The 27,518-nt window shown below is 43.3% G+C and overlaps 1 protein-coding gene across 2 annotated transcripts; it reads left to right on the top strand.

Moving 5' to 3' along the window:
* The first annotated feature begins 7,963 nt into the window (after window positions 1-7,963).
* Window positions 7,964-26,806, top strand: PRXL2C (peroxiredoxin like 2C). Of its 2 annotated transcripts, none has more exons than XM_073546000.1 (6): window positions 7,964-8,186; window positions 12,847-12,915; window positions 15,021-15,074; window positions 16,849-16,954; window positions 24,439-24,567; window positions 26,572-26,806. In XM_073546000.1, the coding sequence occupies exons 1-6, from the start codon at window positions 7,995-7,997 to the stop codon at window positions 26,697-26,699; spliced, it is 678 nt and encodes a 225-aa protein (XP_073402101.1). In that variant the 5' UTR covers window positions 7,964-7,994; the 3' UTR covers window positions 26,700-26,806. The 2 variants fall into 2 exon arrangements, with proteins under 2 accessions (XP_073402101.1, XP_073402100.1); XM_073545999.1 differs by having other exon boundaries at window positions 24,436-24,567.
* The last annotated feature ends 712 nt before the right edge of the window (window positions 26,807-27,518 follow it).

Below are 27,518 nucleotides of genomic sequence, written 5' to 3'. Positions count from 1 at the left end.
CATTGTTCTGGGGTTTCCCTGGTTGCAAATTCATAATCCAGTTTTGGATTGGAAATCTGTGTCTGTGGTCAGTTGGGGTTGTCGGTGTGCCTTTAGTGAGGCTCCGTTTTTTTCCACCTCTCCTCAGTCGCATGATGTTCCTGACTATTTGGCGGACTTTTATGATGTATTTAGTGAGAATGAGTCTGCGTCCTTGCCTCCTCATAGGAGTTATGACTGTGCAATTGAACTAAGCCAGGGGTGTAAACTTCCCAAGGGTCGGCTCTTCAATTTATCTGTACCCGAGCACGAGGCTATGCGGTCCTATATTAAGGAGGCGTTGGAGAAGGGTCATATTAGACCATCCTCTTCACCCTTAGGTGCCGGGGTTTTTTTTGTGGCCAAAAAGGATGGTTCTTTAAGGCCTTGTATTGATTATCGTGCCCTCAATAAAATTACTATTAAATATCAGTATCCATTACCCCTGATTTCGGATCTATTCTCTAGAGTTAGAGGTGCTTGCTGGTTTACCAAGCTTGACCTCAGGGGGGCGTATAATCTTATCCGCATTAAGCAGGGGGATGAATGGAAGACGGCGTTTAATACTCCGGAGGGACATTTTGAGTACCTGGTGATGCCTTTTGGGCTCACTAATGCCCCTTCTGTCTTCCAGTGCTTCATGAACGATATTTTCCGAGACTTTGACGATAAATTTTTGATTATCTATCTGGATGATATTTTGATCTTCTCCAAGGATTGGGATTCTCATGTGGAACATATTCGGACTGTGTTCCGGATCTTGAGGAAGAATTCCCTGTATGTCAAAGGATCGAAATGCCTTTTTGGAGTACAGAGGATTTCATTTTTGGGATTTATTTTGTCTCCGTCAACTATTGAAATGGACCCGGCCAAGGTACAGGCCATTTATGATTGGGTTCAGCCCACTTCTTTGAAGGCCCTCCAGAAGTTTTTGGGTTTTGCTAATTTTTATCGGAAATTTATAGCAAAATTTTCTAGTATTGCCAAGCCATTGACTGATCTGACTAAGAAGGGTGCTGATGTGTTGAATTGGTCTCCGGAGGCTGTTGCTTCCTTTCAGGAGCTGAAGCGAAGATTTACCTCCGCCCCGGTTTTGCAGCAACCTGATGTCTCACTCCCGTTCCAGGTAGAGGTGGATGCTTCTGAGATTGGTGCAGGAGCTGTTTTGTCCCAAAAGGATCCTGTAACATCTAAAATGAATCCCTGTGCTTTCTTTTTCCGAAAGTTCTCTCCATCTGAACGTAACTATGATGTGGGGATTCGGGAACTGTTGGCCATGAAATGGGCATTTGAGAAGTGAAGACATTGGTTGGAGGGAGCTAAACATCAAGTTGTGGTCCTCACTGACCACAAGAATTTGATTTACCTAGAGTCAGCTAAACGCTTGAACCCTAGACAGGCTAGGTGGGCCTTGTTTTTTACACGTTTTGATTTTGTGGTCTCTTTTCTTCCTGGCACTAAGAATGTCAAGGCAGACACCCTCTCTAGGAGTTTCTTTGCTGAATCTCCTGTGGTGACCAAGCCTGCTACCATCTTAGGCGAAGGGGTAGTTCTTTCTGCCATCTCGCCCGATTTGAGACTTGCTCTGCAAGAGTTCCAGGAGGACAAACCTGAGCGTTGTCCCAGTGGAAAGTTGTATGTTCCTGACCAGTAAAAGAAGAGAGTGATGTCTGAAGTTCATTGCTCTGCATTGGCTGGTCATCCAGGTATTTTTGGTACTAGAGATCTGGTGAGTCGCTCTTTTTGGTGGCCCACCTTGTCTCATGATGTCAGGAATTTTGTGCAGTTCTGTGGGACTTGCTCCCGGTCTAAATCTTGTTCTCGCTCTAGTGGGTTGTTGATGCCTTTGCCCGTCCCCAGGAGGCCATGGACCCATATTTCAATGGATTTCATCTCTGATATGCCGGTCTCTCAAAGAATGACTGTTATTTGGGTGATTTGTGATAGGTTCTCTAAGATGGTTCATCTTGTACCACTCCCTAAGTTGCCATCTTCCTCTGAGTTGGTGCTCCTGTTTTTGCAACAGGTGGTTCGCTTACACGGGATTCCTGAGAACACTGTATCTGACAGAGGAGTTCAGTTTGTGTCTAGATTTTGGAGGACCTTCTGTTCCAAGCTGGGAATTCAGTTGTCCTTCTCCTCTGCTTTTCACCCTCAGACCAATGGGCAGACAGAGAGAACAAACCAGACCTTGGAGTCGTATTTGAGATGTTTTATTTCCGCTGATCAGGATGATTAGGTTTCATTTTTGCCCTTGGCCGAATTTGCTTTAAATAATAGACCTAGTTCTGCCACTTTGATGTCACCTTTTTTTTGTAACTTTGGGTTTCATACTCGATTTTCTTCAGGGCAGGTGGAGCCTTCTGCCTGCCCAGGTGTTGACACTGTGGTGGAGAGAATGCACCAGATCTGGGACCAAGTGGTGGATAAGTTATCTCTCTCCCAGGAAAAGGCCCAGCGGTTTTCCAATCGACATAGGACCATTGGTCCCCAGTTTAAGATTGGTGATATGGTGTGGTTATCATCAAAAAATATTGCTATGAAAGTGGCTTCTCCTAAGTTTAAGTCTAGATTTATTGGACCTTACAAGATTTTGGAGATTATTAATCTGGTCTCTTTTCGTTTGGCTCTTCCTGTCACATTTCAAATCCATAATGTGTTCCATAAGTCCTTGTTGAAGAGGTTTGTTGAACCAGTTGTTCCTGGGGTGGCACCTCCAGACCCTGTATTGGTTGAAGGTAACATGGAATATGAGGTAGAGAAAATACTGGATTCCCGTCTGGCTAGACGGAGACTCCAGTATTTGGTTAAGTGGAAGGGTTATGGTCAGGAGGATAATTCCTGGGTCTCTGCCTCTGATATTCATGCCAAAAGATTGGTGCGTGCCTTTCATCGGGCTCACCCTGATCGCCCTGGTGGCGTGGTTGAGGGTTCGGTGACCCCTCCTCAAGGGGGAGGTACTGTTGTGAGTTCATTTTCCCCTTCGTCACTGAGGTCTGGTGAACTCCCTATTCTGGTAAAGGAAGGTAATGAGCCTGATTATCAGGCACCTGAGCCTAATGAGGATGACTGGCTGAGTGGAGTCACGGACTGGATATAAGGCTGCCGACGCCCTTCTGCCCTGCGGGTGATTTCTCTGTGGACTTCTAGGACACCAGTCTGATTCCTGCTCCTCTAAAGCTAAGTTTTCTGCTTTGCCTGTTAGCATTTGTGTTTTGTTTTCCTTGCTTTTCTGGATTCTGCCATTCCCTTCTGGGGTGAGCTGAATCTCCTTTTGCCGGTTGCTCTGTCTTCAGAATATTCCTGAGTACTGACATAGCTTTTTTGAAGCCTAGCGTCTTCAGGGCCTTTTTCACTGTCAGTCTGTTGGCTCTTATTTTCATAGGGTTTTTCATGGATTGCAGACAGCAGCCTTCCTGTCCTTTCCTATCTAGATAGCTTGGGCCCCGTCTTTGCTCAGTCTATCTTTCTGTCTGTGTTAGTGTTTTCATCTTGCTTCACCGTCATTATATGTTGGGGGCCGCCTATTACTTTGGGGTCTGCTCTGGGGCAGTTTAGATTTCCCCTTTCTTTCTTTAGGCCTATTTAATTCTCCGGCTGTGATCGAGGGGTCTAGGGCATCGTAGGAACTCCCCATGGCTACTGTTAGTTGTTGTGGATAGGATCAGGGGTCTGCAATCCGATAGCTGCCAACCTCTCTGGTTTTCTGGACTTAGCTAGCATTTCTGTTTTTGCCTCCTACGGTGACTCAATCATAACATCTTCCTGTGTGAGTGGTCACGTGGTACCGCTCATTAAGGTCATGAATATGGACACCACGCCTATGGGAGAGGAGTGGCGTCCATATTCATTAGTGTAATGAGCGGTACCACGTGACCGTTCACACAGGAAGACTAGAGGATACCAGCGTACGGAGCTGCAGGCACCGCTGGAGGAGGTGAGTATGATGTCTTGGGGAGGAGGGGAGGAGCGGAGGGGAGGAGGAGGGACCGACCCCGGACTTATATTAAAAAAAAACAAACTTGCCCCTCTGCCACCCGGCCCAGCCCACCCCTGGTGGCAGTACTGGATCACGGCTCTGAGTCTCCCCGATTCGGGGGAACCAGCTGCTTTTTTAATAAGCGGTTCCATCAAAACCACAACTGACATCAACCCCAACTATCACTATCCCAATTGTCATTACAGCAAGGCAATCAGGAAGAGCCAGACAAAGCGGCAGAATTGGCGCATCTCATGTGATGATGATCCAATTATTCAAAGCCACCCTAGCCTCTATTTAAGGAATTCTTCGGGATTAGAAAAACGGCTGATTTCTTTAAAAGACTGCACTACCCTGATTATGACTGGCGTGTGGTACTGCTTCTCAGTCGCAGTAAAGTGAATGGAGCTGAGCTGTAATAACACTCAAACTCCATTGTCAGGGGGTGGCAATGTTTCTGAAGACCCTCAGTACAAATGGAAACAACTTTTAACCCTTTTTTTATTATAACAGCCTTCAGCTCCATCTGAACCCATGACCAGGGCTGCCACTAGGAATTTCGGGGCCCCATACTGGCAAAATTTTAGGGGCCCCCTTGAGACTCCGCCCAGGCTCCACCCAGCCCCGCCTCCACCCCTCAAACTGTCCACAGTCCCACCGCTCTCTCTTGGAAAAACTCCACTTCTCACCTATCACACATTAACAGTTCCCATCACCAGATCACCCATATAGATGGCAGCTTTTGCTTTGGACAAAAGATTTTTTTAAACCGCCACCATAACAGGGTAGACACTTTTGGCCAGGCCCTACTCTACTGTAACCTATTAAATATTTATTAAAATATGCAATACACTTTAGGTATATTTTTATTTATTTTTCAATTTTTAAAATGACCAATAATATCACATACAAGGAACAAATACCGCTACACCATGTCCAGACCACATATTATCACCACATAGTGACCTATAATACCATATACAAGGAACAGATACCACCACACCATGCCCAGACCACATATTAACACCAGATGGTGACTGAATACTACAATACTGATCATTAATAAAAAAAACATAATACTATCACCATAAGTGGCATTATACACAGGAGATCTGTATTTAGTATGCAGTGTCTGTGTACAGGTAATATATTGATCAATCACATTATACACAGGAGCTCTGTATATAATGTACAGGTAACACAGTGATCACTGGTGACATTATACACAGGACCTCTGTATATATATATATATATATATATATATATATTATACAATGTATAGTGTCAATGTACAGATAACACACTAACTCACCAGTGATGTCTCTAGGTGAAGTCCTTGATCCTTGCTTTTCATTCATCCAGCACAGATCGCCATCACGTCTTCCAGCCAGGACTCGTCTCTGCAGGAAATAACTGTTGAGAGTTCCGCTTGCAGAACACATTACTTATTTTTTCCCAACTTCTACATTACATCACATGAAGAAAAAAAGGCGACATAGTGTCGCTCTGCACAGTAACAGGACCGCCCCCCATTTAAAACAGTATCCTCAAAAAATTAAATACATCACTGCAGTAATAATATCCCTTAATTATCCCCTATGGTAATAATATCCCCCATCCTGACCCCCGTGTGTCTCATTCCTGGCTTTAGCCATATGTTCTCCCATCCGGCCCTCATGAGTGTCCATTCTGCCCCCATATAATTTCCATCGTATCCATCCTGCCCCATGATCCTGTGCGATCTGTCTCCAATCATGCCCCGTATCTCCATTCTGCCCCCATGTTCAGCATTCTACCCCCATGTTCAGCACTCTGCCCCCATGTTCAGCACTCTGCCCCCATGTCCAGCATTCTGCCCCAGTTCAGCATTCTGCCCCAGTCCAGCATTTTGCCCCATATCCAGCATTTTGCCCCATATCCAGCATTCTGCCCCATATTCAGCATTCTTCCCCATATTCAGCATTCTTCTCCCATGTCCAGCATTCTGCCCCCATGTCCAGCATTCTGCCCCCATGTCCAGCATTCTGCCCCATATCCAGCATTCTGCCCCATATCCAGCATTCTGCCCCATATCCAGCATTCTGCCCCATATCCAGCATTCTGCCCCAGTCCAGCATTCTGCCCCATGTCCAGCATTCTGCCCCATGTCCAGTATTCTGCCCCATGTCCAGTATTCTGCCCCAGCACCCAGCATTCTGCCCCATGTTCAGCATTCTGCCCGATAGCCAGCATTCTGCCCGATATCCAGCATTCTGCCCCCAGTCCAGCATTCTGCCCCATGTTAAGCATTCTGCCTCATGTTCAGCATTCTGCCCCCAGTCCAGCAATCTGCCCCATGTCAAGCATTCTGCCCCCATGTCAAGCATTCTGCCCCCATGTCAAGCATTCTGCCCCAAGTCCAGTATTCTGCCCCATGTCCAGTATTCTGCCCCATGTCCAGCATTCTGCCCCATGTTGTGCATTCTGCCTCCTGTCCAGCATTCTGCCTCAGTCCAGCATTCTGCCCCATGTCCAGCATTCTGCCCCATGTCCAGCATTCTGCCCCATGTCCAGCATTCTGCCCCATGTCCAGCATTCTGCCCCATAGCCAGCATTCTGCCCCAGTCCAGCATTCTGCCCCATGTCTCGCATTCTGCCCCATGTCCATCATTCTGCCCATGTCCAGCATTCTGCCCCAGCGCCCAGCATTCTGCCCCATGTTCAGCATTCTGCCCCAGTCCAGCATTCTGCTCCATTAGCCAGCATTCTGCCCCAGTACAGCATTCTGCCCCATGTCTCGCATTCTGCCCCCATGTTCAGCATTCTGCCCCCAGTCCAGCATTCTGCCCCATGTTCAGCATGCTGCGCCCAGTCCAGCATTCTGCCCCATGTTCAGCATTCTGCCCCCAGTCCAGCATTCAGGCCCATGTTCAGAATTCTGCCCCCAGTCCAGCATTCTGCCCCCAGTCCAGCACTCTGCCCCCGGGCCCCCTGGATCACCGCTGTCAAAAGAAAAAAAAAAAAGTTCTCCTTACCTGGCCGCGGTCCAGCGGCGGGCAAGGCTCCCTCCTTTCCTCCACGCTCCACGCATGTCATTAGCGTCTAGCTGCCACCCGTAGCGCTGCTAGCCAGGGCCCGGTTTACCTGCCAGTAGGGGCCTGGTGAGCAGAGAGGAGACCGGGCCCGATGCGGGCCCCCTCTGCCTCCCGGGCCCCATACACCAGTCAGGACAGTAATACACCAGGGCCGGGCCCCATACACCAGTCAGGGCAGTAATGCCCTGATGGCGGCCCTGCCCATGACCACTTGATGGATGACCGATCTGTAGGAAGATCAAGCCTAGATAGGTCAACCAGGTCTTCTCTGCCGTTATCTTTATAATATAAAGCCATTGGGTTGCTGATCTTCCTCTTCGCCTTGTTCCTTGTATTATCGTGACCATCATGTTGTTCTCTGGTGATTGCTCTCTTCATATGATGTGTCCAAAGTAGGCAGATCACAGCTTGGTGATCCTTGTTTTGAGTGACATGTCTGGTTTGATTTCTTCCAAAATTGATTTGTTACCCTCCATGGTATTGATAACATCCTTCTCCATTGAAGGCGTCGACTCTTCTTCACACTATACACACTAATGTGCAGCATACAATTTATGATGGCTTTTTACATTCTCAGGTGCTTGCATTTTTAACCGCTTTATTTTGCATATTCATAGTTGTATACTTACAGAAATATATGTGAAGAAGGGTGAAATAACTCCAAATCATCTGTGACAGCCATTTAATTCTATTACAATGAGCTCTGCTGCATCAGCATTCCCATTTGTCATGTAGAATGTGAGCAACACAGTAGAAACTGTCCAGTAGTGATGGCATGCATCACTCAAGGGGTTAACGTGCTCTGCAGCTTACAGTTTGTTCCCTGGGATCTCCTCCCATGTTAGAGCAACTGTTGCTACAAACTATCTCCTGGCTCAGAGGGAGGGTTGTATCCCAATCCCACCCATCTGAGGAAGGAAGCAATGGCCGAAAGATCCCCAGTCATCCAGCAAATAGGCAGAAGTACAGATGTCAATAGTGCGGGTCTGTGGAATGCCATGTATCACCCAGATGTGGCATCAGCGGCCTCCTGCCCCCTGAGGGATCAGTATGGCAAGACTTTTGAATTTGGGGACTTATACAGAGATAAAAAAGCCATTATAATCTTTGTGCGGGTAAGACCCTGATCTTACTATTGTGCTATACACTGAAATATCATAGGCCATATGTGTAGTAAGATTATCCCAGGTTATGGTGACTACCGACCAGGACAGTTATCCTGATTGCCATATTTGGAGCCAGGAAGGAATTTTTTATCCAAAATGAAGAAAACTGGTTGCTGCCTCAAGGACGGGGTGTTTTCTTCCGGATTCGCATTAGCATTGCAGGATAAAAACTGTGTCTTTTAGATTTAATGTCTTTTACAATTATGCAGCTGCAATAGGTTTTGGCACCTAAATGTCAAAAATGTCTGCGGAGTAAGCAATGACTGTGTTTTCTAATATTTCTGCGGCATATTTCATAAACACTATATACTAATGTTAAAACAGAGCCCCAGCATTTACCTATTGTCTCAAACTCTTTTCGTGATCCTTGCAAATTGAATTGCTGTGTTCAAATTCGCATGGAAATGTGAAAATTTTATAATCTGTCCTACACCAATTGATTCGCTTATCTTTACTTATGGTATTTTGTTGTGTTTTTTTTCCTCCAAATTCTTCAAAATGGTACCCACAATTAATGAATGGTGGGCTAAGTCAAGCTTAGTTTTTACTTTTGTTTTGACCTTTATTCGATTTTTGTTAGCGGCGAAAAGTAGCACATTTTATAAAATTACACAAAAATTGTGCAAACGTGGGGTATTTTTCTGCCAAAATTGTACAATTTTTAGAAAAGTCGCAAGTGATGAATCAAACGAAAATGTCTGGAAACCCTAAATTTCACATAAAGTGGTGACTTTAAAAAAAAACAAACAGGCGGACACATGTAAAATAGATTTTAACCCCTTTACAACTTCCACCGTACGGGAATGGCAGAGGTCGCTTCCCTCCCTTTGATGCGGGCCCCGGAGGTGAGCCCACATCTTTCCCGGGACACGTCAGCTGTTTTAAACAGCTGAGATGTGCCCGCAATAGCCACAGGTAGAATCTCGATCCACCCGCGGCTATTAACTAGTTAAATGCCACTGTCAAATGCTGACAGCGGGATTTAACTAGAGCTTCTGGAATCGCGCCAGAAATACGCTCACCGGTGATCGTGGGTCACCAGTTTGTTGGCATGACAGCCAGAGGTCTCCTGGAGACCTCTATGGTTGTCAGTGATGGTTTGCTGTGAGCGCTACTCAGTGGTCGGCGCTCATAGCAAGTCAGTGAATCTTATACATAGAGGTGATCTGATCATCGCCTCAATGTAACAGAGCCAATCGGGTAGTGGCAGCTTCCAGTCTCCCATAGAGACTACTGAAGCATGCCAAAAGTGGAAAAAAAAGTTTTAAAAATATTAAAAAAATAAACAAATATATAAAAGTACAAATCACCCTCCTTTCGCCCCATTCAAAATAAAACAATACAAATAAAATCAAACACCCACATATTTGGTATCGCCGCATTCAGAATAGCCCAATCTATCAATAAAAAAAGGATTAATCTAATTGCTAAATGGCTGTCATGATCCAGTCCAGAGTTTGTTATCTGCTGTCTTCTCTTTGGACTGGTCATGTGGAGGTTAATCCCCTCTGCCTCGTTCTGGAGCTGGTGGGGCTATTTCAGTCCTCTGCAGCCTGCGGGTCAGTGTCAGCTATAGTTCATGTTTCCTGGTTAGAACCTCTGACCCTATTCTGGTGATCCTTCTGCCTCCGATTTCCCGACTTGTGTATAACTTGGCCTGATCGCTGGACTCTGCCTCTTGTTTTCCGTCTCTGATACCTCGCTCTCTGACCGGTTTTGACCCTGGCTTGTATCCTGACAACGGCTTACGTCTTACGTTTCTGATACCACGTTCCTGGTAAGTCCTGACTTCTCGCTCGTCCCTGACTACGCACTTGCTTTCTCCCTTTGTACTTCTGCTCCTGTCAGTTGCTGACTTCGGCTAGTCTGACTACTCTTTCATCACCTGTGACACCTGTGCTGTTGCTCTGTGTTACGAAGTTGTGTGTGTGCAGCCTCTTTCCCTCACCATCACACCCTGGGCGATATTGTGCTGTATTACACTGCAGCAGCACATTACAGTGGCGTAGTGAGAAAAAATTCAAAACCCAAGAATTACGTTTTTTTTGGTCGCCACGACATCACATTAAAATGCAATAACGGGCAATCAAAAGATTGTATCTGCACCAAAATGGTATAATTACCCCCAAGGGTGGTTTGCATGTTAATGACCAGGCCAAGTTTTACAATTCTGACCACTGTCCCGTTATGAGGTAATAACTTTGGAACGCTTCCATGGATCCCGATGGTTCTGACATTGTTTTCTCATGACATATTGTGCTTCATGATAGTGGTAAAATTTCTTTGATATGACTTGCGTTTATTTGTGAAAAGAAATGGAAATTTGGCGAAAATGTTGAAAATTTCGCAATTTTCCAACTTTGAAGTTTGATGCCTTTAAATTACAGAGCTATGGCACACAAAATACTTAATAAATTACATTTCCTACATGTCTACTTTACATCAGCACAATTTTGGAACCAACAATTTTTTTTGTTAGGAAGTTATAAGGGTTTAAATTTAAACAGCGATTTCTCATTTTTACAACACCTTTTTTTTCTTTTGGGACCACATCACATTTGAAGTCACTTTGAGGGGTCTATATCATAGGAAATAGCCAAAAGTGAAACCATTCTAAAAACTGCATCCCTGATGGTGCTCAAAACCACATTCAACAAGTTTATTAACCCTTCAGGTTCTTCACAGGAATTTTTGGAATGTTTAAAAAAAAATTAACATTTAACTTTTTTCACAAAAAATGAACTTCAGATCCATTTTTTTTATTTTACCAAGGGTAACAGGAGAAATTGGACCCCAAAAGTTGTTGTACAGTTTGTCCCGAGTACGTTGATACCCCATATATTCAGGTAAACTACTGTTTGGGCGCATGGCAGAGCTCGGAAGGGAAGGAGCACCGTTTGACTTTTCAATGCAAAATTGGCTGGAATTGAGATTGGACGCCATGTCGCGTTTGGAGAGCCCCTGATGTGCCTAAACAGTGGAAACCCCCCACAAGTAACACCATTTTGGAAACTAGACCCCCTAAGGAACTTATCTAGATGCCTGGTGAGCACTTTTAACCCCCAAGTGCTTCACAGAAGTTTATAACGTACAGTCGTAAAAATAAAAAATTACAAAAATGATCATTTCACCCAAATATTTTATTTTCACAAGGGTAACAGGAGAAATTGGACCCAAACATTGTTGTCCAATTTGTCCTGAGTACGCCGATACCCTATATGTGGGGTAAATCACTGTTTGAGCGCACAGCAGAGCTTGGAAGGGAAGGAGCACCGTTTGACTTTTTCAACGCAGAGTTGGCTGGAGTTGAGATCGGATGCCATGTCGCGTTTGGAGAGCCCCTGATGTGCCTAAACAGTGGAAACCCCCCAATTCTACCTCCAACCCTAACCCCAACACACCCATAATCCCAGCCCTAGCCATAACCCTATCCCAAACACACCCCTAACCCTAATCCAAGCCCTAACCCTAACTTCAGCCCTAACCCTAACTTTAGCCTCAGCCCCAACCCTAACTTTAGCCCCAACCCTTACTTTAGCCCTAACCCTAACTTTAGCCGCCCAATTTTATTATTTTTCCTTAACTACGGGGATGATAAAGGGGGGGTTTGATTTACTATTTATAGCGGGTTTTTATATCGGGTTTTTATGTTTGGCAGCTGTCACACGCTAAATGGCGCTTTTTATTGCAAAAAATAGTATTTGTATCACCACATTTTGAGAGCTATAATTTTTCCATATTTTGGCCCACAGAGTCATGCAAGGTCATGTTGTTTTGCGGGACGAGTTGACGTTTGTTTGACATGTGGTAATATAATTTATACCAAAAACAGTGATTAATCTGGTTATTGGACTGCTATTATTACATGTCAGCTTTATGACAGTAGTTTTTAAGTTCAATTTATGGACTCGATAATGAACGTACTGGCTGTGGCTCTCCCAAGCATTGCATCTTTGTGCATTTCTGTGAGGCTGTCATGCACGAGTCGGGAGACTAACGGTCAGTCCGTTTATTAGCAATCTCTGCTCAGACTGATGATAAAGACATCTGACTGAGCCCTTAGCGTAAGGTTGGGTTCAAACGAGTGTCCAAAACATTGTCCAATTTTCATCCAAAGAAAATGTCTGACTTTCATGTGAATTGCTTCCTTGTGTCATCAATAAGTTCATACAGCATCCATTTTTATACATCAGCTTTTAAAAGACTTTACAATACCAAGTACAGTTTCCCATGTTAATAATGGAAGTGTATCAATAAAGCTCGGATCAATACAGATGAACAATATGTGGGACGATTTTTTTTTTTTTTTTTTTTTTTTGGGGGGGGGGGGGTGTATCACCTATAGACTTGAATAGGTGATTCTCATCCGAAATATGGAAGAATTTAATGGATGCTGCAAATTTAATTTTTTTTATATCTTTGACACTGAAAAAAAATTGTTATCTTAGCATCCCTATCCAAAAACACTGGTTAGTGTGCTGTGTGATATCCAATGGTAGCACAGACAGCACAAGAACGTGTAACATGCTGATCACAATTGAGGGGACACCAATATATGGTGCATAAACTAAGCTGCTCGTGAAAAGTTTTTTTTTGTTTTTTTTTTTAGAATTTTCTCTGTTATATATGTAAAGAATACGTGGAAGATTTGGCTAAGATTCCAAAAAGCTATCTACAGGTATGGACTAGTAATAATGATGGTTGTAATAATGAAATATAATAGTAATAAGTAAAATATTTAAAATGCAGGTTCTTATGAGATTGCATTGAATAATTGTATATTACCACAAAAATATTTGTCCCTATTTCTCTTTATTATACAATCGGAATTTGAAGGAAATTTGTCCCTCCCTTGATTTCCTTGTCAGGTACCTGATGTCTTTATTTACCGCATCCACCGACGAGTGCTCCCGGTGTAAATTTTTGGCTGCAGCGCTGACGTCAGATCGACAGCAAAGCAGCCATTTATGGAGTTCAAAACACAAAAAATAAGCTTGATTTAAACATGGTGAGATGCAGGGAGAGGGATGAAGGAGCTTATCATGCTGAGAATGTGTAGCTGGAAGATCTGGCCCGGAGTTCCTCCTGAGGGTGCCGTTTCCACTGGTGATCACAGGAAGATGGACGAAAAATGAGGAAAGATTCCGGCACAACCATCCAGGGATAAAACAAATTCTTTATTTAAATGTAGTTAAAACATTAAAAAACGAGGCCTTGCTTTTTAATGTTTTAACTACATTTGAATAAATAATTTATTTTATCCCGGGATGGTTGAGCCGGAATCTTTCCCCATTTTTCGTCGAGCTTGGTTTAAGTTGGTATACATGCAGCACATAAATGCATGTTCGATTTGGACATAAAGCATACAAAACCTACAAGAACCAAAATAAACATAAACCTACTGTAACTAAATAAGTAAAAAGCAAAATTGCATTTAAATAACAATATTCTTAGTAATACTGTTTTTGATCAAAAATAACATAAAAGCCATCCCACCTTCGACAAGGTGGCCCTGATCAGGGCGGTCCTACACTACAATTAAAAACCTTATCATGTGTCAGAGTTGACCTCAATGTGTGAATAAGGGCAGACAAAAGGACTGGATCCACCAGTGAATCAGTCTGGGGAAGCCTTTAAATACAATTTACAACTCAAGAGAGGGAGACCACACCCCGGCTTGCACAGAATGCAAAAATGCAAAGAAAAAACACAAAAATTGAGCTTTATTTAAATCATATCGACAGCAAGGCAGCCATTCATGGAGTTCAGCGGTTCCGGCTGAGGAGAGGGAATGATCCAATTTGATCTCCCTGATTGGCTGACATGCTGTACATGTGACATCAGCGCTGCAGCCAGTAACTGACGAGCATTGGTGGCAGAGACTTAGAAGTGGATCTGGGCTAGAGAATCATAGCTTATTTTTCTCTAGCAAATTACGCACAGGGACCAAAATTTTCTGAAAAAAAAAACTAAATCTTTGATTACTGTGTCATACCCAGTTTACTTCATGCGTCAGTTTCATTTGAAATAAAATGCTAAGTATTCAGGACAGTATGCAGCAACAGATTGAAATCTACAGTAAATCCACCAATACCTTTCTATTTTCTAAGATATGCTTTTGGGTGGAGAGGTGGGGCTTCATCTTACTGACAAATTTTCTAAAAGTTTTATTTTTTCAGACTCCACACTTATCACCTCCCTACGGCATAGGTAAAAAGTGCCTGACCCCTGGAAGTTTCACTACTGAGAACCCTATCAGTCATGAGAAAGGGGATCTTGTGTCAATAGTTCTCAAGGAGATAGCCCAGGTCAACTCTACCTGTCCCATAGATTTTGATTAAGTGTGCTTGCTTGACTGCTTGCTTATTCTTGTGACCAGTGAGTGTCACAGCGGTGGGGTCCCCAGTGACCAGACACTTTCCAACTGTCCTACTGATATGTGTTGATTCTTGAAGGACTGTTCTCAATTTGTCTTCAGGACCACACCGATCCCCTGCCTTCTGCTTGCATGTGTTGGGAGGAAGGAGGCTGGGGTGAGGTCCTTAGGTATGGAGGGGGCTCCCTCCACATGTGGCAGATACCGGCTATATTACATACCTAAGAACTGTTTCTTATGGCAGGTCCCAGCCGTGGCAACCATTTAAATGCAGCTAACAATCTCTGACAGCAGTATTTAAATGGAACGCCACTTAGGAAAACACGTGCAAAATACCACTGCCAAAATGCTGCCAAAGCGAACGAATATAGTCTAACTCTTCATTTGTCTTGTGTACATATTTTTAGGCTGCAGATGTCAGACTTATTGTTATTGGGCAGTCATCCTATCTACATATGCAGGTAAAACAGATTTTTTTTTTTTTTAAGAAATAGAATGAGTAAAAATAGCAATATTTGCATCATTTTGTTCATACAAATGCTGTCAGTGCAGGCTTAATATAATTTTTGGGGATATATTGAACTAAATAATATTCTGCTAGTCTGTGCTACTGGCTCCTGTCCTTAACACACCAGAGATGGCTGTAGATACTCGCCCAGTCAATCACTGGCTAAGGGGTCACCAGTTTTAGAACTGTCCTTAAGGGAAATAGGTCCTGTTTTTTAATTAATTCAATATTTAGTTCCAACAAAAAAATTCATTTAGTATAATATTCAAGTGTCGTTTTTAGCAGCATAACAAAGATGAAATATGGCACACAATGGACATGGGGTTGGTCTTCGTCACTACTCCCTTATCTCTTATGCTGGAGTTATGCGTCCTCTATGACGTACCCAGGTTAGGGAAGAGGAATGGAGGGTTGGCTGCTATTTCTTTGAAGTTTGGAAATTGCTGCCCATCTAATATGGTCGACTTCCATTAGTGGTCTTGGTGGGCAGCAGGTGGGAACTGCAGTGCGTGGCAGCATTTATGCTGCAAAGATTAAGTTTGCCAGATAGATGAAGAGAGAAGATCTGCAGTTGTCTGATACTAATCATCTTTATTAAACCATGGACACCACAGGACAAAATGGGGGATCTGTGCAAGGGCAGTCAAAAGTGCAATAGCGCAAATACAAAAACGAGCAGGACCTACCAGGTCCACCTGAGCTGCAATATACAATTAGAGGATATCCAATCCATATACAGAGAGGCATATATTGTATCCAAATGGGTCCAAAAAGAATTTCTATTTAGCAGGAATGGAGTCTAGACTGCTTTATATTGCTAGACCAGCTACACATATACATTGCAACACATAAAGGAGGTCACATACCCATCATATATTATGTATATATGCCTAACTAATGAGGTAACTAATTGTGAATCAAAAGCTACCACTGCTGCCCTAAGGCAATACCAGCATGGCCCATATATATAGGGAAATATAGCAGCTAATTTTTCCCAATGCTGCACCAATATATGTATATACAACCCGCCCCAGTGGGGTAAATACCCTGATACACATACCTCACTACAGCCTCAGGATGACCGGGCGGTACGCTTGTCTCCCCGACGCGCGTTTTGGAGCAATGAGTGACCTTCTTTATGTGTAGCTGGTCTAGCAATATAAAGCAGTCTAGACTCCATTCCTGCTAAATAGAAATTCTTTTTGGACCCATTTGGATACAATATATGCCTCTCTGTATATGGATTGGATATCCTATAATTGTATATTGCAGCTCAGGTGGTAGGTCCTGCTCGTTTTTGTATTTGCACTATTGCACTTTTGACTGCCCTTGCACAGATCCCCCATTTTGTCCTGTCGTGTCCATGGTTTAATAAAGATGATTTGTAATTTTATTAATATGGATCTATGGTCGCAATTTTTGTTGTGGTTTCCACATCCTCGCTCCATATATTATAGCGATTGATCCTGGATTGTCCGATATTAGCGGCACCTGTGTGTCAAGCTTTGACATTCAGGATGCAGCTTTGTACCATTGCTATTGTAAGTTGTCTGATACTGTAGTAGAAATGTGACGTGCATTTATGCATGAAGTGCACCAGGAGTCGACTACTACATCATTTTTAATACATTTTTATGGTTTAAATTATGTGTGGCAAATTCTATACATGACTTCTTACTTACAGAGAGCAAAGGTCTAATGGATAACATTTTCACTGTATTTTCTAGCCATTTTGCTCCTTAACCGGTTATGATCATGAAATATATGCTGATGGTGATAGAGAAATTTATTGCAAACTGGGCTTGAAAAAAGGAGAGTCCTCTGGTTCTTCAGGTAATGATTATGCTTCTATAATTCACCTTGTTGCTTTCTCACATTAAAACACGTTAATACTTAAAATCTATCAACAATCAATTAAGCAATTAGCAACATCTCTCTAGGATCCTCTAGATTTTCATCTCCAACTCAGATTGAAAAGGAATTTGTGCATAATTATTGTTTTTACGGGTTATAGTCTCTCATCCAATGGGAATAGTTTATAGTGTCTTCTGATGAGCCGCCAAAGAGAGAGTGACGAAACGCGTCGAAACTGAGGCAATATTTCTATGTGATTGGTATACACATAACATTAGTGAGACTAGGGGTTTTCGTGTTTGTTAAGTCAGTCACTTCCTGAAATGTTCTGGATTTGAGTTATTTCAGCGCACATTGTTAGTATGTCTAATATGGGTCATTTAAACTAATTTTAATAAAAGGTAAGTTTATTTTAATAACTTTCCAGAAAGATCTATATATTGAGGGATTTTCCAACTTATACAGTGAGTTTGAAAAGTTGTGTAGAAGAGGTCCATCCACAAAGGGGTTGATATCTGATATCTATACAATAATTAACTCCCCTCAGGGGAGTTCCTTTTGTAAATATTCATATATAATTGGACTGAAGACTTTTCTGGGTAGGTACATGAGATACCAAAATTGGCAGATTATTTGGTCCAAAGTGGCTAAAACCTCAGTTTGTACCTTATCTTATACAAGGAAAATCTATACAAGATTCTCATGTTCTGGTACCATACTGCATAACTCCTTAATAAAATGAATCCCTAAATTCTGAGGTTTTGGTGGTTCTGTGGGTCCTCAGTTGGTACTATACCACATATCTGGTGACGTGGGCAAATTTGGCTCCTTTTTGGAAAATAGTCAAATCCCTAATTATAGATGTATTATTTACAGAGTTACCAATGGATTCATCCGTCTACCTTCTTAATGTCTCTCCTAGTGTACTGGGGGGGGGGCAAAAACTTTTCTTGCCTTCTTCTTCACTTATTAACAGTGACCAGATGCATGATAGTTTGTTGTTGGAAAATGGTTTTCCCTCCCTCTTATCAAGACTACTTTTTACAAATTTGGGATGTTCGCTGCATAGGATGCTTGATTGCTATCCTAAATGCAAAGGATGACCTATTTGAGATGATTTGGGTCCCTTGGGAATACTTCAGGGCTTAGCAAAATATAAAAACTCCTGTTCCAAATTTCTTCCTTCCTCCCTCCACCTACGTTTCCTGCTTTTCAGGTAATTTGTCCTCCCTTGGTTGTTTGTACCTTTAAGCAATGTCTTGAACTTCATGGGTAGAAGTAATGTCATAGTACTTATTGGTGCTATTCTTTTCACTACCAAATGTGGATATTATAGGTTTATTTCTACTCTCATTTTTTACATATATACATATCTTATGGTTTTGCTACTTCTGTTAATTCTGTAAGCCTTAAAGCGAACTTGTCACCAGGTTTGGCCGGTATAAGGTACGGCCATCACCTTTCAGGGCTTATCTACAGCATTCTATAATGCTGTAGATAAGCCCCCGATCCGACCTGCAAATGGAGAAAAATAAGTTTTATTATACTCACCCGGGGAGCTGTGCGGTCCGATGGGTGTTGCAGTTCCGGGTCCGCCGCCCTCCTGCTCGCTTCATGATTCCACGGCATCACGCTCCTGCGCAGGCGTACTTATCTGCTCTGTTTGCACTGCCCTCAATATGGCAGATAAGTACGCCTGCGCAGGAGCACAATGCCAGGGAACTATGAAGCAAGCAGGAGGGCGGCATCGCAAGAAGATGGGAGGCGCCAGACCCCGACTTGCGACACCCATCGGACCGGACCGTCCCCCAGGTGAGTATAATAAAACTTATTTTTCTTATCTTCCAGGTCAGACTGGTGGTTTCTATAATGCTGTAGATAAGCATTGAAAGGCAGTGGCTGAATCTTATATCAGCCAAAACTGACAGGTTCGCTTTAATTTTATCTAACAATTGCTTGGATTTTCATTGATGCAGTGGTATGCTGGCCATTGTTTTGGATTTCAACCATATCATATTACCTAGCAAAAACACCGGCACCTGCCAGACAAAATACGGTAGTTTAACAACATCGAAACTACTACTGCTGCTTGTATTCTTTACTTGTTACAGAGAAAGAATGTTCCCTAGTGTGTGACATGAACCTAGAATTATTACCCGCTCGGCGTACCCAAGGTTTTCAGGAACAGCAGAATTGAAAGACATCTACCCAACAGAGGACTTTCTAGCTGCTAGCTGTCACGACTCTGTTGTCGGGTGACCCGGGTCCAGGGGCTCCTTCCCTGTCCCTAACTCTAGAGCAGAGGTCTCAAACTCAGCAGAGTAAATGGGCCACACATGAAAAAAAATTTGAGCTGGGGGGGCCACATTCCTTTCAAACTTAATACACCTCGTACACGCGCGGCTCTTTAAACCTCGTACACGCGCGGCTCTTTAAACCTCGTACACGCGCGGCTCTTTAAACCTCGTACACGCGCGGCTCTTTAAACCTCGTACACGCGCGGCTCTTTAAACCTCGTACACGCGCGGCTCTTTAAACCTCGTACACGCGCGGCTCTTTAAACCTCGTACACGCGCGGCTCTTTAAACCTCGTACACGCGCGGCTCTTTAAACCTCGTACACGCGCGGCTCTTTAAACCTCGTACACGCGCGGCTCTTTAAACCTCGTACACGCGCGGCTCTTTAAACCTCGTACACGCGCGGCTCTTTAAACCTCGTACACGCGCGGCTCTTTAAACCTCGTACACGCGCGGCTCGGCTCCTTACACCTCGTACACGCGCGGCTCGGCTCCTTACACCTCGTACATGCGCGGCTCCGCTCCGTACACCCTGTAAACCCCTCCTGACCCCATTCATAAACTTACCTTCATCGAGTACCATGACAGCCAGCACACAGACAGCAGCATACGTCCTACACACACTGAGGCCCCTGATCATGTGACCCCTGACTCCTCCCCCTCCTGTGACCTAATCACAGGTCCTGTGCAGTGTGTGCACACAGAACAGCCAATGCCATCATCGCTCCTGAATGCGTGCCTTCCCCCTTCCTCAGGGAGTGTGACATGTGGTGCACCGCGGGCCGCAGATGTCTGCCTCAGGGGCCGCATGCAGCCCATGGGCCGCGTGCTTGAGACCCCTGCTCTAGGGGGTTACTTCTGTAGGTGAAGATGCTGGGGCCACGTATGTTGCCTTATCTCCTGAATCTGCCCTCTGTCTATACACTTCCCCCACCCAGGTAATAGGAGAGTAGTTGTGCACCGTAGTACACCAACCAGACGAAGAAGGTAACAGAAACTACCAGGCATACAAATATTCACTCATATATCACAGAGGAATGCAGCGGGGAGTGGAAGATGGGGTAAGACCAAAGTAGGAGAAGGAAAGTGAATTATCACACTTACTATATAAAGCAACAGTCACAGATAAACCAACCAACACCTTCTCATATAACCACCAAACTACTATCCTCCCAGCCATGCAGCATAGGTTAGCTCTGACAATGTGTGTCAGCCAGGACCCAAATTATATACATTAGTGGATAGGAGTGGCTAACAGTGCTCAGCTAACAGCCCTAACATGGTCGATTAATCCCTGTACTGCCAAAAGAAATTTACACTGTTTAAAAAGAAGTTGAAGTGCTTCTTTTCAGCGCAGGAGTAAGAGAAATCAGATGCTGCGGTCTTCTGGCTTCTCTCTGTCATGGTAATTCGTGACACTATCTTTTCTGATGCCTTCATAAATATACATCATCTGATCATGATCTGTTCATTTTAATAGGAAAAGAACGATAAGATGTTGCCAAAAGGCCCATGCCTTCTTTCCCTTATAGGTGCATTCTTTGACCATCAGACTACACCATTGCATATTTGGTCATCATCCCATTCCATTAAAATACGCAGGTTCGACCAATATGGATATGAAGTGTATAGCTAGAATATATGTTTTTTTGAGTCCATGTCCTGGCTGCAGAACAGGAAGAGGCTGTGACAGTGCATATGCAATTGACATGCGCTCCCCGCCATGTTTCGCCAGATGGTGTCATCAGGGGAAAGAGACCATCTAGCGAAACATGTTGGGGAGGCTAATGGCTGCCAAGTTTTAATAGCATGAGCTAGGCAGGGTGATAGTGATGTGTTAGGAAATAAGCACTGTGATATAGATAAATTACAATAGGAAAGACAGTATGAGCCTGCTTGCACAGTAGCTCAGGAGGTTGATATATAGCAAGATAGAATACAGAAACGGGATTCCAAGCTAAGATAGATACAAATCTGATAGTGTATGTGGATATGCTAGTGGTCAGTTGCTATACTTACAGCAGGGGTGCACTGAAATGATCTGAATAAAATACAAGCACCCTATTTATGTGACTACATAGCATCAGGAGGGTGGACACAGGAGTAAGGCAGTGGGCCTTGTGAGCATCAGGTACCTGAACATATTAGTTATATAGACGTACTAATGGTTCTCTATCCCGTCCTCTATATATCTAGTAGGACTGGTTTGTTTAGACCTCCAAGTAAGCACAAGCACCTTATATATCCAATAGGATTCACTTGGTTAACAATGTACCTTCCTAGTGTTTTAAAATACACATTTCATTCCGTTTAATGATTAAAATAAGTTATGTTTTATTGGGGTCTTTAGTAAAAGATATTTATTTGCCTATGGCAATTTGTGCGGTTATTTATGTAGTCTGGAACACTTCTATAAAGTACAACATTTTCTTAATTGCTATATTCCCCTTTATAAAGTGAATACAGCAAATACTCACCTACAGTGCTGGCGCCGTTCCAGTGACGATGACTCTTGCTCTCCCAGGGCTTGTGTCACCTTAAGTCAAGTGAGCCCTGCAGCCAATCAGCGACCTTTTCACTCTCACTTCCTTTGGACGAAACTGCTATCCGGAAGAAGTGAGAGCCGCAGCTGCTCTCTGCCTTCCTACGAATGTGAGTTGCGCTGTGAACTGTGGCGAGTGGTGCACGTTGTGTTGTGTGACATTAGACTGCTCAAGTTGCAGCTGGAAAATTGCTTGCTGTGAATTTATTCTAAACTTTAATAACAGACTGTTCCTTTTGCTGTTTGCAACTGCCAAGCTCTGTACCATGAAGTTCTGTGCCACAATACTGTGTGTAACCTCTATCTTTCTACCCCCATTGCACGATTGTAACAGCTATGCTAGTTGCCTCTACTGGAGTAAATGTCTGTTCCAGTTAAACATGCTGTGTCCATGTCAGTCACTGCCCTATTCTCAAGTTGGACGTCATATTGAGGACTTTTTGCCAGGTATCTAAAACTGACCCTCTTTTAGCCACAAGCCCAAGAATGGAGACTAGTGGTGCTGCATATCAATCTTCCTCAAGGGATACCTACATGTGTCTATCTCTACTGTGCTCCTTTGTTGTACAGTTGAATATCATAAGATGCTCTACTGTGAGGTTTAGGTTTTGTGAACTATGTACGCTCTATCACATATAAAGAGAAATATATATATATAAAAAAGGCTTCTTCAGGAGAACACCGCTCCCCTCCTTCCCATCTTCCTGCTTTGCATGGAGCAGTGGACTCCTGAAGACCAGGGCTATGGAGTCGGTAAGGCTGGTTTCACACTTGCGTTTTTTTCGCGGTATTTTAGCGCTAAATAGCGCATGCGTGTTTTTTTTCCTATACTTTGCATGGGATGCGCTTATGTGCGCATACACATGCGTTTGTACGCGTTTTTCCGCGCATGCGTTTTTTTGCGGTATGCGCTCGGGCGCACAAAATGCAACCTGTTGCATTTTTTGGGCGTCCAACTTGCCTCAAAAAAACGCATGCGCGCGCAATGCGTTTTTTTACAGCAAGACACCCATTATAAGTCTATGGTGAGCATATGTGCGCATTGGCATGCTTATGTATGCTTTTTTTGCACATGCGTTTTTTTTTTTTACCATTAGTTTAGACAATGGAATTTAGGGGTTTGGGTTAGAGTTAGGGTTAGTTAAGGGGGTTTAGGGTTAGGGTTAGGGTCAGGGTTAGGGTTAGGATCAGGGTATGGTTAGGTTAAGGGTTAGGGTTAGGGTTAGGGTTAGGGTTAGGGTCAGGGTCAGGGTTAGGGTCAGGGTTAGGGTTAGGATCAGGGTATGGTTTGGTTAAGGGTTAGGGTTAGGGTCAGGGTTAGGGTTAGGGTCAGGGTTAGGGTTAGGGTCAGGGTTAGGGTTAGGGTTAGGGTCAGGGTCAGGGTTAGGGTTAGGATCAGGGTATGGTTTGGTTAAGGGTTAGGGTCAGGGTTAGGGTTAGGGTTAGGATCAGGGTATGGTTTGGTTAAGGGTTAGGGTTAGGGTCAGGGTTAGGTTTAGGGTCAGGGTTAGGGTTAGGGTCAGGGTTAGGGTTACGGTTAGGGTCAGGGTCAGGGTTAGGGTTAGGATCAGGGTAGGGTTAGGGTTAGGGTCAGGGTTAGGGTTAGGGTTAGGGTTAGTAAAGTCATGGTTTGGGTTAGTGTGAGGGGCCACCTAATGTTGGAAAAAAACGCAAACGCGGTAAAAACGCACTAAAAACGCTGCGTTTTTTTCATGCATGCTCATAAAAATGCTTGAAAAAAACGCAGCATCTGTATGCGTTTGTATGCGTTTTTTCAATGCGTTTTTTTGCGGGAAAAACGCGCTGCAAAAAAAAGCAAGTGTGAAAGTAGCCTAAACCAAACCTCCGACTCCTCATTTTTCATGAAACGATTTCAACTCCACCAGAATGGGCTCCGACTCCACAACTCCAAATCCGACTCCACAGCCCTGCTGAAGACTAACCGTTTAGGAGAAAGACATTTGCGTATGCTCTAAAGCAGTGTTCCCCAACTCAAGTCCTCAAAAGCCACCAACAGACAATGTTTTCAGGATTTTCTTAGTATTGTAATTATCTCTTGTACGTTAGTAAGGATATCTTGAAAGCATGATCTGTTGGTGGCTCTTGAGGAATAAGTTTGGGAACACTGCTCTAAAGCATAGCCACTCTGAGACTACAGGGTGATCATTAACCTAGGTAACGAGCTGTCAGCTATACAATCAAACATTTCTCCACCTTCAGAGCAGAAAATATTTTTAGCAAAAAGTAAATTACAAAATTGCTTGTTCGTACAATAAATTGCAATTTTGGAAGCAATGAGTTCCCGTTACGAACTTGAAATACCCCCCCTTTATTGTTTATTGTATGGGCAGAATTCTTTATTTTGTTTTATATTTTTTGGGGGAAAGGAAGCTTTTATATATTTTATTTTTATATATTTTATACAGATAAATGAAATTACAGATCTCTGAAGCTATGAATGCTGCACACAAGTCACAGATGAATCTGAAATAGTTGCTTGAGCAAATTTATTTCTACAGAATCCAGCTTCCAAACTGTCAAAGTTTCACACTAACCATTTTATAATGCTGTTCTCCAAATGTATAGAGTGTTAATAGGAGAGTATAATTCTTTTTTTTTAGCAGGAAGTCCCCATGTCAAATCAAACAATATCACTGGAAGCGTCAAAAGCATTTGGAGAGCAATAAAAAGTCCTGCATTTGATTTTCAAGGGGATCCAGCACAACAAGGTGGAGCATTAATAGTAGGACCAGGTATGTAACATTGTAAGATAAAAGTATATAATATTTTCTGCGAAAAGTCCTCTAACCAAATGCAAGGGTGTGCATCTGCCAGTGCAGGTGTTAAGGGGCTGGAGGATATAGGGGTCTGTTGCTGAGAGCATATTTGTAGGTCTCCCTCATGTATTTGAAAGATGCTTTTCTATATAATAAAACAGTTTGTTTTGCTTTTTTTTATAGCTGCAGAAGGCAAAGCTTTGTATAGAAAAACTCTGTAGATCTTCACCTGTCCCTTACTAGCCCACACATTAGGTCTAAGCAGACAAAGGTAATGGGTTATTGCTGTCAACAGCCACTTGGGAATGAGCACAGAAAACAATATACTCGTCAGCTGTATCGCACCATAACTGTATAACTGAGCTGCTATGAATACCACAACTATTTAGACCTACCAGGGTTTTTCTGAAAAAAGTGCTTCATAGATTTTTGGGACAGTGAGGGAAGGAATTACTGATAATGAGTTATGTATTGTAATCATGGCGTGGCCCAGAATACAAGACGATTTTCTCTCCTCACTAGTTTAGCTTTCCATAGAACACTGTTCAGCGTGTGTCTGGGGAGGAGAAGCTGCTCTCTGCACTGAGGCTGCTAGAGGGGGAGGATTTGTTACTGTGTGATAAGGGCTTCTTCATGTGGACGGGGAGGGCCTGTAGCTATGGAGGGTGGGGTTGTTGCTATAGAGGGCATGTTTGGAATAGAGTAGGAGGTTACGACTAGTTCTCATTTCAATGCCATAACACCCCCCCCCTTGGACGTTCTGTTCAGAATATATAGAAAACTGTGCAAACTAGTGACAGAAAGCAAATTACTTATCGTCATAATTCTGCAGCCCAGATATGTACTGAGATTATGTGAAAAGCCCGGACAACCCCTTTAAATGTCTGACCACTGAGGTTTTTTTTTATCTGTGGGTCTTGAGACAGGAGAGCTCCATAGAAGTGTTTATGTGCAACTGTGCTGTACTCTGATGATTGTACCCTAAGTGGGTGGATTCCCGCAGGCATAAGGACTGTGCTATACTTTATCTTTTTGTTTCTTGTTTTTGCCAGAAAGGTGCTGACCCTACAGAAGGCCCTATGTAATAACATGGCCCTTATTCATGCCAATGACTCCTGCCCTCACAAAAGCAGTCTCCAGTTATCCCTTCACACCAGGAAGCTCTAGACTGTTCCTCCGTGCTTTCTCGGCTTGTTTCTCCCAACTGGGTCCATCAGGGGAGCTCAGCACGTGTCCATTTTGTCCAAAAAAGAGACCGGGCTAAATCACTAATTTTGTATATATGCACATTCTAGACAGTGGCATTTAGTGATTTAACCCTGTCTCTTGTTTGGACGTACAGGGCGGAGTCATTGGGATGAACAAGGGCCATGTTAGTACATAGGACCTTCTGTTGGGTCAGCCCTGACTACCAAGGACAAGGAACAGGAGTCTATGTGACATGATTTGAAATGCTATGACTAAGCTTAAATTTCTACATTGGTGAGATTTTTCCTATTTTTTATGCTCCCTATTTCTATTTTGTCATTGGGTGGTAAATCAATAGGTAGGTTGTGACTAGTAGATAACTGATCCACTTGCTGCGTCTGCGGTTCTTTCGTAATATGGACCACCTCTGTCAAGATTGACCACTGTCAGTTTAGGATCACTATTCACATGTCTTTTTATCCTTCTTACCTGTAGGTTATTGTTATTTATATTAATATTTTTGTTAATTCATTTTTAGGAATTTTGACTGGAATTGCAATCAATTTATTACATTTCTATTAAGCTGTTTTTTTAACACTTTTTTTTGCTGCTATTACTTTATCTTCAGTTGAAAACCCACTATTTTGTCACAACAAGGAGGATGCTTTGTAGGGGCATCACCATTTAATATTATGCACCAGAGCCCATGGAAAAGTGAACACTTCAAATCACTGGTCCTTTTCTGAATTACGTAACCTAGTGATGTTTTTGCTTTTTTTTTTTTTTTTGCAGGTAACAGAGTCCATTTCTTGCATCGTGATATGAACAGATACGACCATGTGCCTATTAGCTCCCTGCTTCATTATGCAGGGGTGCAAACAGTTCATTTTGGAAATAAGCCACAAATATTAGAAGTATAAAGTTATTTGTCAAAGCAAAAATATCACCTACAAGCGCCAACTGTGTTTTATATTTATGAATGAATTGCTTTCATAACAGAAAAATAAATGTACTTTTCTACCGTGAAGTGTTCAGTTTGGTATAAATAGGGTGGTCCTCAAGCAAAAAAGGAACACTTGGGTATATCAGTTGGCATTGGGCCTATAATCAATGTTCCTTGTAAGACAGCGCTTACTGAACGTATTGGGGGACACTCGCTTGGCAACAGGATTTAGTCACACAGGAATGGTTTCTTGCTTAAACAGTCTATTTCGGTTTATTTAGTCTCATAAACTGCACCACGAACAGTTCATTACATCATTTCATATACAGCTTCAACTCAGTTACTAAACACGCCGGACTTCTCACTTCGTCCAGTTACTGTGGGTGAACATATGATCAACAGTTCATCAATGTCCACAGAACACAACAAGCACCAACAGTTTGTTCCAATGGCAGATACTTGTCTGCAGTTCCATAACCCCCTTGTCTGGAGTTACCTTACAGGAGCTCCTGCTCCACACGCTGACTCCTTGTCAGTCTTGGTTCCCAGGGAAGCTGCCAAACTTGGATCACCGTCCCAGACAATGCCTTGCTCCCCAGGCCACCTGACAGTTCCAGACCCTCAGACAGGTGGTAGCTTCCCCAACGCAGTGCCGTCACAGACTCTGCCATTCCATGATCTCACCCTGTGCTCTTCAGGAAGTCAGTCCCCTCCTGGAACCTTCCAAACAACAAACCATTTAGGTCCATACACTCTCAACATGTGACCGAAACCCGGGTGACATTATGTAGCTGTA

This window comes from Dendrobates tinctorius, unplaced genomic scaffold (assembly GCF_039654945.1).
Source record: "Dendrobates tinctorius isolate UK_male_01 unplaced genomic scaffold, ASM3965494v1 ptg000144l, whole genome shotgun sequence".
In the NCBI taxonomy this organism is placed as follows: domain Eukaryota; kingdom Metazoa; phylum Chordata; class Amphibia; order Anura; family Dendrobatidae; genus Dendrobates; species Dendrobates tinctorius.
The sequence above is the reverse complement of the archived record's forward strand: the minus strand, read 5'-3'. Positions and strand labels throughout refer to the sequence as shown.